The sequence below is a fragment of the Sorex araneus genome, chromosome 3, assembly GCF_027595985.1.
Source record: "Sorex araneus isolate mSorAra2 chromosome 3, mSorAra2.pri, whole genome shotgun sequence".
Taxonomy (NCBI): domain Eukaryota; kingdom Metazoa; phylum Chordata; class Mammalia; order Eulipotyphla; family Soricidae; genus Sorex; species Sorex araneus.
The window spans coordinates 60,216,858-60,230,047 of NC_073304.1; the positions used below are offsets into that span (position 1 = coordinate 60,216,858).

Here is a 13,190-nt window from a genome sequence, read left to right on the forward strand (position 1 = left end):
TCATTTGTCTAGCTTAAACTTTTATACCTACAAGGACAACAAAGTACTGGGCTAATGGAATGTGTAGGTGAAGTGTGTAATAAATGAATCTATCATTTTGACTAGAAAATATCTGCCCAAACTAGTTCTTTTCAATTGTACTGGTGTCATTAAAAATATATAGATTGCTTTTCTCTGCCCAGATCCTACAAGATTCCCTGATTGATATCTCTAGACAGCAAAATTTGTTCCTGGGGCCGGAGCGATAGCACAGCGGGTAGGGCGTTTGCCTTGCACACGGCCGACCCGGGTTCGATCCCCGGCATCCCATATGGTCCCCCAAGCATCTCCAGGAGTAATTCCTGAGTGCAAAGCCAGGAGTAACCCCTGAGCATCGCTGGGTGTGACCCAAAAAGCAAAAAAAAAAAAAATTTGTTCCTATGATAGATATGTATAAATGTGAAATGCAAAGTGCCAAGAAAATGTTTAAATGCCATTGAATAATATGCAGCTGTTGAAAAGGAATATAAGTTAATATATGTCCACTCATATGTGTGAAAAACTATATTTCAAGTGTTCAATATTTTGTGGAGAAAAAATAATAATGTATGCATGCATTTATGCAAATACATAGATGATAAACAACTGAAATATGCAGAAAAATAACCGTTGTGGAGCTGAGAAGGGATTGTATTCTTGTTTCTTATATTTCATCACATAACTTGTAAAAAGAGATGTATACTTTTGTAATATGAGGCATAGTTTCACTGAATATAGACTTTGGGAAAGATAGTTCTGTTAGTACTTAAGAAGTGTTGCACCATTCCTTCTGACTTCTATGGCTTCTTATGAGAAGTCCACTAACAAACTTTTTCTGTATAGGTGAGATTATTTTTCTTTGTTTTTAAGACTTTTTTTTTGTTTCTAATTCTCCTGCATCACAGTCCCACTTTCCATCAGGGTAAGTTGAGGTTCTGAGTCAGTTTACTACTCTTGGAGATTTAGACTCTGATTTCTGGGACCTGTGTTGGCCAACAGGTGCCAGGAATCCACATATGAATGCCATTGCTGGTCCCTCACTGGGTCCCACCAGAACCCAGAGCCAACAGGTGCTGGAAATGCTTAGATGCCAGATGTGCATGTGCTGGCACTGTCTGAGATCCTCCAGCCCTCCCCCTCACTCCCGCCTTGCACCCCAAGCTCTGATTGGGCTCCAAGCCCTCAACCCCCAGAGCTGCCAGCACGGACCCCCAACTCTACCCTCAGCTTACCGTGACCTCCCCTTTCACCAGTGCACCCCTACACCCCCCTTTCCCTCTCTCCCTTCTCACCACCATCCCCCACTTGGGTCAGCCACCTCCAGCTCCCCTACAGCCCTGGCACAGGGTGGCACCGAGTCCGCCCATTGTCAGGGCCAGAAGGCTGTGTGCCTCAGCCCCAGGGGAGAGCCGACAGCTGAGGGACAGGGCGTGAGGACTTCGCCCAGCAGCCCTGACCTTGGGGGCTGTGCCACAGCCTGGTGATGAGGAAGACCCTGCTGGCCTTTCCTTTTCTACCCTCCCACAGCACAGACAGTGGACAGCCGGGAGGGGACAGTTGGAGGCCTCAGTTTGCTTCTTCTTGTCTTCCCAGAGATTCCTCACCCTCCATGGGGGCCTGCGGTGCCTCTGTGACCATCTCCCTGGACATCCCTGCTGCTTAGGTTGCCTTGGGACATACCATCTGACGACCTGTCCTGGGAGGGGAAACTGAGGCAGAGGCCCTAGGGACTCATGGTAGATATGAAACTCCCATCTCTCCCTTGCCCACAAGCCTCCCTCCCAGCTGTCTGGCTACTTTCCTCCTCACGTGCCCTTCCTGCACCCTTGTCTCGGACCCCTGTCACCCCCTCAGCTGCTGCTCTGCACATGAGGACATGTCCATGAGAGCTCATGGGAGGAGGGAGGGACGCGGCTGCTCCCTTCTCCATATTTCCCTCAGGAGAGGGCAGGTCCCTGTGGGTGGGGCGCCTCCTGTGGGTCTGGAGCATGGTGCTGGGATCCAGGCCCAGAGAGCCGCATGCAGAGCTCGGTCAGAACCTGCTGTTCTTGTCTCCCGATTTGGAGCTCTCTGGGTGCAAAGTTTCTCCCCTTGTTCCAGAAGCAGAGAAACAGGTGGTATAGCCTTGGGAGCCCAGGCGGGCAGGAGAGGAAGCTGGGAGCCCAGGTAGGAGGGCTGTGGGGGTACAGGGCTCATCCTGGCTGCCTTTGTGCCTCCCCACCTGAAAGGTCCTTGTTTGTTTGTTTGTTTGTTGGGTCCTACCCAACAGACTCTCCTGCCCCCTCACCTGGCTGTCTTCATTGGAGCCCCTCGGAAGGGGGTGGGTTGAGTTTCCCTCCCTGCCCCGAACACAGCCCCAGCAGCAGAAGACCTCCAGAACCCAGCCACAACCATGCTCAAGGCCACTTTCCACATGCTCAGACGAGCCTCACACGTGAAGAAACTGGCAGAGGAACCCAGGCGTGCAGGACCCATGGCTGAGATCTCCAAGCCTGCTTGGATTGGGACTGGGCCTCTTCCACCCAGATCCCTCATTTTCCAGTAGCTAGGCGGTCACACCCACAAACTTCCCCCAGCGCCGTGTAGTCCCATCAACGGCCAACATCCAGAGACTATAAAGCAAAGCTCTCAGAAGCAACCTCTTATTGTCTAGTTCTCCCTCTCGGAGAACCCAGAAAGCTACTGAGATATCCTGCCCACATGGCAGAACCTGGCAAGCTCCCAGTGGCATATTTGATGTGCCAAAAACAGTAACAATGGTGGGTCTCATTCCCCTGACCCTGAAAGAGCATCCAATGTGGCACCACTGGGAAGGACGAGTAAAGAGAGGCTGCTAAAATCTCAAGGCTAGGATGAATGGAGATGTTACTGATGTCCGCTCAAGCAAATCGATGAACAACGGAATGACAGTGATACAGTGATTTATTTTTCAGAAAATTTTGGCTCTTTTGTTTTTTGGTGATTTCTTTGTTTTAATGGTGCTGAGGGTGGTCACTCAACTTCCAGGACTTCATTAACAAGATTAGACCTTCTGTTAAAGTCTCACAGGTCCTGCAACTCTAATCCTATTTTTTATTAGTCTATATTTGTTCAGATTAAGTACAATGTACATGTCAATCTTCTAATTACTAACTTTATTCCTCTTCCTTCAGTTGTTGAGCTACCCACTGAGTTTTTATATAGGCTATTATATCCTTTAGTTCTAAAAATGTTCTTTGGTTCCTCTTTACATTTTTTGACACTTTTTATGCTAAGATTTTCCATTTATTTTCATTGTTTCAAATGTGCTCATCATTGCTCATTGAAGCATTTATTTTTTTAAGAGCCACTTTAAAACCTTTGTCAGATAATTCAAACCTCTCTGTCATCTCAGTGTTGGCATGTACTGGTTCTTTTTTCCCCCCAAGATGTTTCTGATTCTTGTTATGACAAGTGATCTCCTATAGAAACATAGATGTTTGTACCATTATATTATGAACTGTTGAATCTTAATTACACTTTGTTTCCTCTGACACTTAGCAGGGCAGTTGGGGGAGGGTAGGAGCTACATCAGTACTGCCAGCGAGGGGTAGCAGTTCAGGCTCCGCTTGATCTTTGTTGATACTAGGGGTGTAGCTCTCCATGTTATTGCTGAATGGCAGTAGGAGAGCTTGACGCAGACCTAGTTAAGAGAGATAAGTCTGCCCCATTCTTATTCTTCACATGACTTCCAGGGACAAACAGAAAGAGGGGAGGTGGGAACCTCTTTACTGCTGCAAAGCATGACTTATCTTGAATCTATGTAGACATACCTCAGAGGAGAGAAAGCTGGAGTACTTTATTACTGACTGTTTAGAGTGAAAGACCAAGATCTCCACTTTACCTGGGCCTGATGGGGGTGGGCCATATGATTTTCTTCAGTGTCTGGTTAGGACAGTGAAAAATTTTTTCTTGCTTTTCTGTCCCTTCTTAATATTTTGGCTAGTGAGAGAAGGATCACAATTTTGTCTACATCCTTGGCATTCCTGAACTATTCTTTATTTCCAAATCTGAGTTATATGACACATTAAAGAAAATCATGACTTAATACTATGATGTTCTTTGGATCATGATGTCGCTAACTATCTTTCTCTTCTTTCCTCTGCATTTTAGAATCTTATTATTTGTACATAATGTCCAGAATTTTACTTAGTTGTACTTAGAAGAAATAAGAGAATAAAATATATGTGAGTGTGTATATATGTATATCTAAAGTGAAAGTGGCTTATGTTTTATGCTATGACATTTTTCTTGTGATCTACACATTGTTTATAAGGTATCCTGACAAAGAAATTCCCTCTTACCTGATCACCTTAAGACATTTTTCCTTTGAGCTATCTGGAGGGTGGGGAGTCAGAAGAGGAGAGGACACATAACAGAATCAAGGAAGAACAGCTTCTTCAACCTTTATAGTCTATAAATTCCAGTCTCATGTAATTAGAATGTATTTTGTAAATAATAATGCTGAATAATAATAATAAATAAAAATACTGAATTTCTCAGTAAAACAAACATAGGACCTTAAGGCATATCTATGTCTTCTTCAATGGAGTATGCATACTGTTTAACCTAAAATTCTAAATTCTAAACTTGCAAGGGGGTTCTGGGGAAGGCATGATTTCTGTTCAGGGGCTCATTTAGCAACATATAAAATATATTTAGATTGCAATGCGAGGAAGGGAATAAGTAGGGAAGAGGATCACACTAGCAGTACTGGAGATTGTAGACCAGGGATGCTTAAAATTTACAAGGTAAACACCCGCCCATAATAAAAATGTATCCAAACCAAAATGCCAACAGTGCAAATGCTGAAAGATGCTAGTTTAGATGTTGACCTATTTCTCTTGGAGAGCGAAGCTTAATCTCCAAATAGCTTGAGCACTTTTTAACCAACATTACTGTTTGTGAAGTTCTGCAAATGCACTTTACCTGTTCAGGCACTCAAGAAGAGCGGAAACACTATGAGAAGAGGAGGAAAAGATGCTTTATAAGATCCAAACAACACACATGCACATAGAAAGTTCATGTGTGGGGCTGGAGAGATAGCACAGTGGGTAGGGCGTTTGCCTTGCACGCGGCCGACCCGGGTTCAAATCCCAGCATCCCATATGGTCCCCTGAGCACGGCCAGGGGTAATTCCTGAGTGCAGAGCCAGGAGTAACCCCTGTGCATCGCCAGGTGTGACCCAAAAAGAAAAAAAAAAAGTTCATGTGAAATAAAACCACACGAAGGGAGAACCACAGGCACTACAGATCAATGAACACACACAGCAATTAGCACAATGAGATACAGAGAATGTTAGGATTACAGTTCCAGTGTTTGTGGAGCTCTGGATGTTGAGTTTGGACTGGCCTTGCCCAGACTGAAACAGAGACTACACACCCTGCCTTATCCTTTGGCTTTCCTCTAATAACTGCATACCACATATACCAAGATGGGCGAGACCAAGAGCCCCATCTTCTCTGTTGATCCCAAAGATAAGTTTGCTTATATAAGCTACAGATGTTTAAAACAAATGTCCTTATGCAAATCTTTTCTGTACGGGAAGAATCGCCATATCTGGCAGTGCTCAGGACAAATTCCTATCTTGGTTTGGTGTTAAGGATTACAAAGCATGTACTCAGGTCATTGAGCTATCTTTCTGGCCCTAGTCTTAAAAAGAAATTTTGTGTATCAAACCCTATAATTAATTACATAAAACTTACAATGTCTCAAATATACTTTTAAATTTCTAATTTGTATATCACTTTTACACTCATCTTTTTTTTTTGCTGTCTCATGCCTACCCAGCAACAATCACTTCAACAAATTCCCCCATTATTTCTTCTCACCTCAGCAAACTACTGAAACCATTGGGGTTGTTTTTAAAGTAACGCAAAGTTTCATCTTCTGGAATTGTTGGGGCAAGAGGAGGCAAAATTTTAAAAGAAAGAAAAATGTTGGGGGTATGGTCAACCTGTACCTGCAGGGCGAGTGCATCAGCAGCCTGATGGTGCCTTCAGGCTTCCTAATACCCCAAAATTGCCGCTGTGCCTATGGCCAGACCCCAACAACTTGGGACCAAGTTTACCATTAAATTAAATGGTCAAAAATTAAGTATGTGGGAGCCACGCCCACAAACCACCTTCAGCTCAGCTGTACAAGCTCATTTATCAGCCTTACTTCAGAAACCCATAAATAAATCTCAAAAGAGATCAAAAGCTGCAATTAATATCAAATCCCTGCATGGCTGAAAAAACTGGGGTAAATCGGAGGGGGATGGGTCAGTCTGGAGCCTGCCAAAGCAGAGTTCCCAGCAGCCACTTGCTTCCACAATCCAAAATTGCCACCATACCCATTGGCCTGACTCCACTATCTCAAGGTAGACCTCACCAAGATATAATCTGCCAAAAATCGGGTAAGTGGTTTTGCGACTGAAATCTCCCAGTTTTCTCAGAGTTGGGATGAACTACCTCCCCCCACTTCCCAATACACCTGGAAGCACTGGCAGTCACCCCCACAATCCAACTCCAGAACCACCCTGTAAGCTCTAGTGTTGGCCTTACTTCAGAGACCCCTAAATAAATCTTGAAAGAGATCTAAAGCTGCAGAAAAGCTCGGACCCATGCATGACTGAACAGACCGGAGTAAATTAGAGGGGGGCATTTTGGCCTGTGCCCACTCAAGCAGAGCCCCTGGCAGCCACTTGCTTTCACAATCCAAAATCGTCCCAGCTTGACTCCGCTGTCTCAGGATAGACCACACCAAGATATAATCTGCTCAAAATTTTGTAATGTGGATCTTAGCACACCAACAACCCTGGCCCAGAGACATAGCAGTGAGTCCCAGAAGACACCACAGTGATGGAGAGCTCTCCAGGCCCCATACCGGACCAATTCCACCAGAGAACCCCAGATGGAACAGGTGCAGTCTCCCTGCCTACTTCAGATGGAATCCCGGTGACCAAGAGCTTCCACAAGCAAGGCCCAGGTATGCAGGTTCCAGGACTGAATGAATCTCCTGGCCACATGGAGGCAGAGGACCCAGATTTTGGGATGTCCCTCCCTGGGTCCCCACTTGCCCAGCAGACTGGCTGCTATGCCCACAATTTTCCTCTGGGTGCCATCTTAGTACACCAATAGCCCTGGCCCAGAGATACAGCAGCAAGTCCCAGAAGACACCACAGCGCCGGAGATCTCTCCAGGCCCCATACTGGGCCAATTTCACCAGGGCACCCCAGATGGAGCAAGTACACTCTGCCCACCTACTCCAGATTGAATCCCAGCAACCAGAGTTTCCACAAGCAAGCCCCCCAACCCCTGCCCTGGTATGCAGGTTCCAGGACTGAATCTACAGGCTGCATGGTGGCAGAGGGCCTGGGCTGCCCCTCCCTGAGTCCCCACCAGCCCAGTAGACTGGCTGTCATGCCCACAACTTGCCTCCAGGTACCATTTTAGCACACCAACATCCCTGGCCCAGAGATTCCCAATTGAAGCTCAAAATGGATTAGTGCCATACAGAAATGTCTCTGGAACTCAACCATTTACAATCTAAAAATTTACATTTACAACCAGACTGGAGCAATAGCACAGCAGATAGGGCATTTGCCTTGCATGCAGCCGACCCAGGTTCGATTCCTCCATCCCTCTCGGAGAGTCCGGCAATCTACCGAGAGTATCCTGCCCACATGGCAGAGCCTGGCAAGCTCCCTGTGGCGTACTCAACATGCCAAAAACAGTAACAAAAAGTCCCACAATGGAAATGTTACTGGTGCCCACTCAAGCAAATGAATGAACAATGGGACGACAGTGCTACAGTGCTACAATCGTGGCAGTGTAAGCTTTCATGATACTCAAAATGAGCAATGGGAAATAAATTAGCGTCTGCCCCTGGCAGGTAGGCTTGAATGGTGGTGGGAAATTTCAAGCAAAACATAATGCCCCAAATTAGAGGGAGAGTATTGGGCAAATTATCTGCTATAGAGGCAGGATAAAGACTGGGATGTGGGTGGTGGAAAATGTGCACTGGTGAAGGGATGGGTGTTCCATCATTGTATGGCTGAATCTCAAACATGAAAGTTTTGTAACTCTATCTCACAGTGATACAATTTAAAATTAAAAAAAGAAAAGTAATGTGGAGTTCATGCCCAATTCAATCAGCTTAATCAATGACTGAACAAGTAGCAGTACTCCTACATTAAAATTTAAAAAAAAAAAATTAGACTGCACAAAAAGTTAACACAATGGAATTAGCTCTAGTGGCTAAGGTGCTGATAGTGACTTTTACAATAAGGGGCTAGTACTAGATCCTGATTGTAAGGCTCTGTAAAACAATTTGTATTTCAGGCACACACATTCAATACAAAGAAATAAGATGCCACAGGAAAAAATTTTACTCTTACAGTGTTCACTCATCATTTGATGCTCCCCTTTCTTACATGCTATTTGAACTGTTCAAAAGATATTCCCTCTGAAAGTACAACTTTCCCCAACTCCCAATGACCTCTGAGTTAGTTTCTAACACTGACCCCCTCTTCATGACTAGTCCTCTGATTATGTCATAAAGATCCTTCTTAGGAGAACAGGCACCCAGGCCTTTGTTCTTTCTATTAAGGCTTTCCAGTGTGAATCCCAGATTTCCTTTTTTCTATTAGACCCATAGGAAATCTAACTAGAAACATCCAACAGACCTTGTTCAGAAACTATGAGAAAGCATGTGTCTTAACTGAAAAAAAAAAAAGTTCCCTCTCTGCTGACAAACCTAGGTCAAACATAACACTGGAACGCTTGTCCTCACATGTTTTTGTTTCCCTAATGGGCTTTAAGATCACATTCCTTAAATCACAGCCAAGAGTGTATTAATCGGGGTTAAAACTATTTTAAAGACATAATGTGGTAGCAATATTCTGTGTACTAACAAGAGGCCTGGTGCAGCAGCCAAGATCAGTAACAGAATCTTCTTTCTGTCAATTCTCATTGCGATTCTCAATTTTTAAAAAGTTCTCTCTCATTTGGGAATATTGTCTGCCATGGAGGCAGGGGGAGGGTGAAAAAGGGGGGGGGTATACCCGGGATACTGGTGGTGGGGAATGTGCACTGGTGGAGGGATGGGTGTTTGATCATTGTGAGATTGGTAACCCAAGTAACTATCTCACAGTGATTCAATAAAATTTTAAAAATTAAATAAGTAAAATAAAATAATAAAAAGTTCTCTCTTTCTTTCTCTCTCCCTCTCTCTCCCTCTCTCTTATTTTTCCATGTGGGACTCAGATTATCTTATTTTAGTTTGAATATTCCTACAAGATTAAGTCCACATAATGAAAAAAAATGTCTTTAAATATGACCCGATCTAGCTTTGCTCCTTGCCAGAGACATATTACAAACAATAGATGGAAGGTCCTTGCCTGGTTCCAGTCCCTGAGGATTGAACTGCTGGAGAGAATCCTAACTCTGCCCTACATTGCTTACAGAAGACTGAGTCAATCCATTAGACTCACTAAAGCTAGGAAGTGAACCTGAGTCAAAGGGGACTCTTACTAATAATGGAGTATTGTAGGGGCCAAAAAAAAAAAAGTGTGTCCTAGCGTATGGCACACAAGAATCACTTGTAATCTAACTAGCAACAGCTAGAAAGGTTTTTAAATATTTCAAGAAAATGGCTTTTCCTGAAAACATTTCAAGTCTCATACTGTCAACTTTGAGAGGGGAGGGCACACTGTAAGGTGCTCCAGACTAGTCCTTGCTCTGTGCTCAGAGTGACCCTAAGTGTGTGGGGGGTGGGGGGAACATAGGAGGTACCAGTTTATCAAAACAGGGTCCAGGCACATACAAAGCAGTGCCTTTATCCCTGTGCTCCATCCGGCCCATCAACTTCTTAAAATAGAGTGATCTTAGGATATTAAACTTAGAGTCAATAATGCCAAGGTAGAGGAGAAATAGAGTTTTCCACAAAACAAACAAAACAAAACAAAATTCCCCCTATTATTTCAACAGGGAGGAAAGGTTACCAGCAATGCATCGCTCGGGCCCACGGCTAATGTTCTTTGAGCTCCCTTTTAGAAATCACCGTTCTTGAGCTTTGAAAAGAGGTTACATACACTGCAACAGGGAAACTTCACAACTTCAAACCCAGGGAACTCAAACAACGGCCTGGAGTTTCATCACGAAGCACGCACACCCAGCATCTTTCGTGTCTGACACGAAAGGCGTACTGCCCGGAGAGCACCCATCCTCCCTTTTCCCGTTCACCTACTTCTAAATCCGGGGCGAAGTCATAGGTGGGGCCCAGGATGCTCCAGATGAGCTCCTTGATGGTCCGGTCGGTGGCCAGCTGGGACTCCGAGTGCAGAGAGGCTATGACGTCTTCCACCATCGTGGGCATCGTGTAGCCAGCTGGCCGGGCCGCCAGCTGCGGTTTCTGCGAGGGACGCACGCGGGGCTCCGGGTCTGCTCGCGGGGGGCCCTCGGCCGCGTCCCGGCCGGGCTCCCCCGAGGAGGGGCTGGACGACCGGCGCCGCAAGTGGGGGTGAAAGCGCACGCGCCGCTGCAGCAGGGTGGCCGTCAGGTCGCTGTCGATGCTGGACAGGGAGCTGCTGTGCCTCGTGCCGCTCAGGCGGGAGTCCCGCGGCGGCAGCCTCAGCTCGGGTTTCTTCGACGACTTGGAGAAGGGCGACTCCACCGCGGGCTTGAGGATGCCGGAGCGCGAGCTCTTGGGCGCCACCGACGGGGCCGGGGGCCTGTCCCGCCGCGCGGGCGGCGACGCCAGCATCATGGCCCGCGACGTGCCGGCCCCGGGGGCGATGGTGGGCAGCAGCAACTGCCGCTGGTAGCGGTGAAACGCCGAGCTGCTCATGTAGAACTCCCGCAGGCGGAAAGAAGCAACCGGCGGGGCCCGGCCCGAGGGGCGCCTGCCCGGCGGCCGCGGCGAGCGGGCACCGGTGCGGGACGCCCGAAGCGACCCCGACGGCGGCTTCTGCGGTGGCTCACAGATAACGCTCTCCTCGCTCCCCTGGGATACCGCGTAGGGGCCCCGGAGGCCTCTGTCCACGGTGGGCCTGTCCTCCAGCTCTTGCCTGACGCGGAGCGAGTGTTTTTTCGACGCCCGGCGCAGCTTCTCGTGCTCCCTGAAGATGTACTCCTCCTCCCTGTGTTTCAGGCCGAAGTGCTTCCGAACCGAGTCCATCGCCGCGAGTGCGTCCTGAAACACGACCGAGTGCTGCTATTACTTATCCATCACAACGCTTGTCCTCACAGAATCCCAGCTTGGAAAAGCTCTTGGCCCCCTGCGCACTGGGTGGTCCCTGACGCATACGTGGGTAACTTTACATGTATCCAGTAGTTGGCCTTTGCACATGAACCACGAGAAAGAAAGATAGTGGGGGGGTGGGGTAGAGAGAAGGAAGGAAGGAAGGAAGGAAGGAAGGAAGGAAGGAAGGAAGGAAGGAAGGAAGGAAGGAAGGAAGGAAGGAAGGAAGGAAGGAAGGAAGGAAGGAAGGAAGGAAGGAAGGGAGGGAGGGAGGGAGGGAGGGAGGGAGGGAGGGAGGGAGGGAGGGAGGGAGGAGAAATAAAGCTCTACTGAGGAGACCTTTGTTCAGTTAGAGTACTGGAAACCTGTTGGATTTATATCGCCATATATAAGGGATGGAGTGATGTTCAGTCCCAAAACAGGCTGCAATTAGAGGATGAAACTCAAAGCCACTTTTTCTATGAGCTTCTGGAAACCATTTAACAATTTTGTACATGAAAGTGACTTGATACAATCTAGTGTTTGGAGAATATAAATATTGAGTTGGAGAAAGAATGAAGGGTGAGGGAGGGCAAATAAGAATCACTGCCCAGCATGAGTCTTGTGCCAATCTAGGTAACAGAATAGAGTAAAAAAAAATAGACACATAACAGGAAAATTCTGACCACTGATTAGAAATAAATGGAAATAAAATTGCAACTGTCAAGCTCCTTCATAAAGTCTTAGAACCAAGAACATTTTAGAAGTCACTTACTGAGCTGTATCAAAGTGGATATTTGAGAGACTCAAAAGCTCAGTGAGCTAGAACATATTGCATGCAGACACGCAGGGCACCTGGATTTGATCTCCAACACAGCATAGTCCCCCCAAGTACCTGTAGGAGTGTTGTGGTAAAGAAAAACAACCCCCAAAAAGTAGATTTTGAAAGCCTGAGAACTCTAAAGTGATTACCAAAAGTCAGTTAACAAGAAAAATAAATAGAGCCAATAACAGATTCCTAAGCACTTTCCCCTAAGGGACAGAGGAAGCTAATGAGTTAGAAGAACTTATTTATTTTCAGAAAACTCAAAATCAAGTTTCTCTGAAAATAAAAATAATAAAGCCAAACCAGAGAAATAGTACAGGAGGCAAGGCACTTGCCTTGCATGCAGCTGACCCCAATTCAAATCTCCAGCCCTACATATGGTCCTTTGGACACCACTGGAAGTGGCAAAAATAATAACAAAGCAGAAATGCTTATAAATTGATGGAGGGTATCATGCTGAATGAAATGAGTCAGTAGGAGAGGGACAGAGAGAATTATTGCATTTATTTGTGGAACATTAAAAAAACATAGTAAGAGACTAATACCCAAGGATAGTAGAAACACAAAGAGGATTGGCCCAGGTTGAAAGCCTGCATCAGATTCTGGGGGAGGAGAAGGTTGGGATAGAGAAGAAATCACTATGGCAATGAGAGTTGGAAATGATGATTCTGGATAAGAACTGCGTGCTGAAAGTAGGTAAGGGAACAAACATGATAACCTCTCGGTATCTGTACGGTGAACCATAATACCCAAAAGAAGAGAGAGAGGAGAGAGAGAGAGAGAGAGAGAGAGAGAGAGAGAGAGAGAGAGAGAGAGAGGAGAGAGAGGGAGAGAGAGGAGGGGGGGAGAAATGCCCACCATAGAGCTAGGCTGGGAATGGGTGGTGAAGGGAGGGAAATTCGGGTCATTGGTGGTGGAGGGCTGGGTGTTGGAACACTGTATGATTAAAACCCAAGAATGAACGCTTTGTAACTGTGTATCTCACAGTGACTCAATTTAAAAAATAAATAAAACTTAAAAACTAAAATAAAAATAAAGCAAAATAATAATAAAACAAAATAATAATAAAGCAAAACAAAGCAATAATTTAAAAAATATTATAATTATTGTAAAAATATGCTTACCT

The 13,190-nt window shown here is 46.0% G+C and overlaps 1 protein-coding gene across 1 annotated transcript in view; it reads right to left on the reverse strand.

The window, feature by feature from the left end:
• The window catches only part of TTC6 (tetratricopeptide repeat domain 6), a 211,106-nt gene extending 199,910 nt beyond the window's left edge, over nucleotides 1–11,196 (reverse strand). The window contains exon 1 of the mRNA XM_055132084.1: nucleotides 10,143–11,196. Coding sequence (XP_054988059.1) covers nucleotides 10,143–11,196 — 1,054 coding nt within the window. The remainder of the gene's footprint in view (nucleotides 1–10,142) is intronic.
• Nucleotides 11,197–13,190: the final 1,994 nt, after the last annotated feature.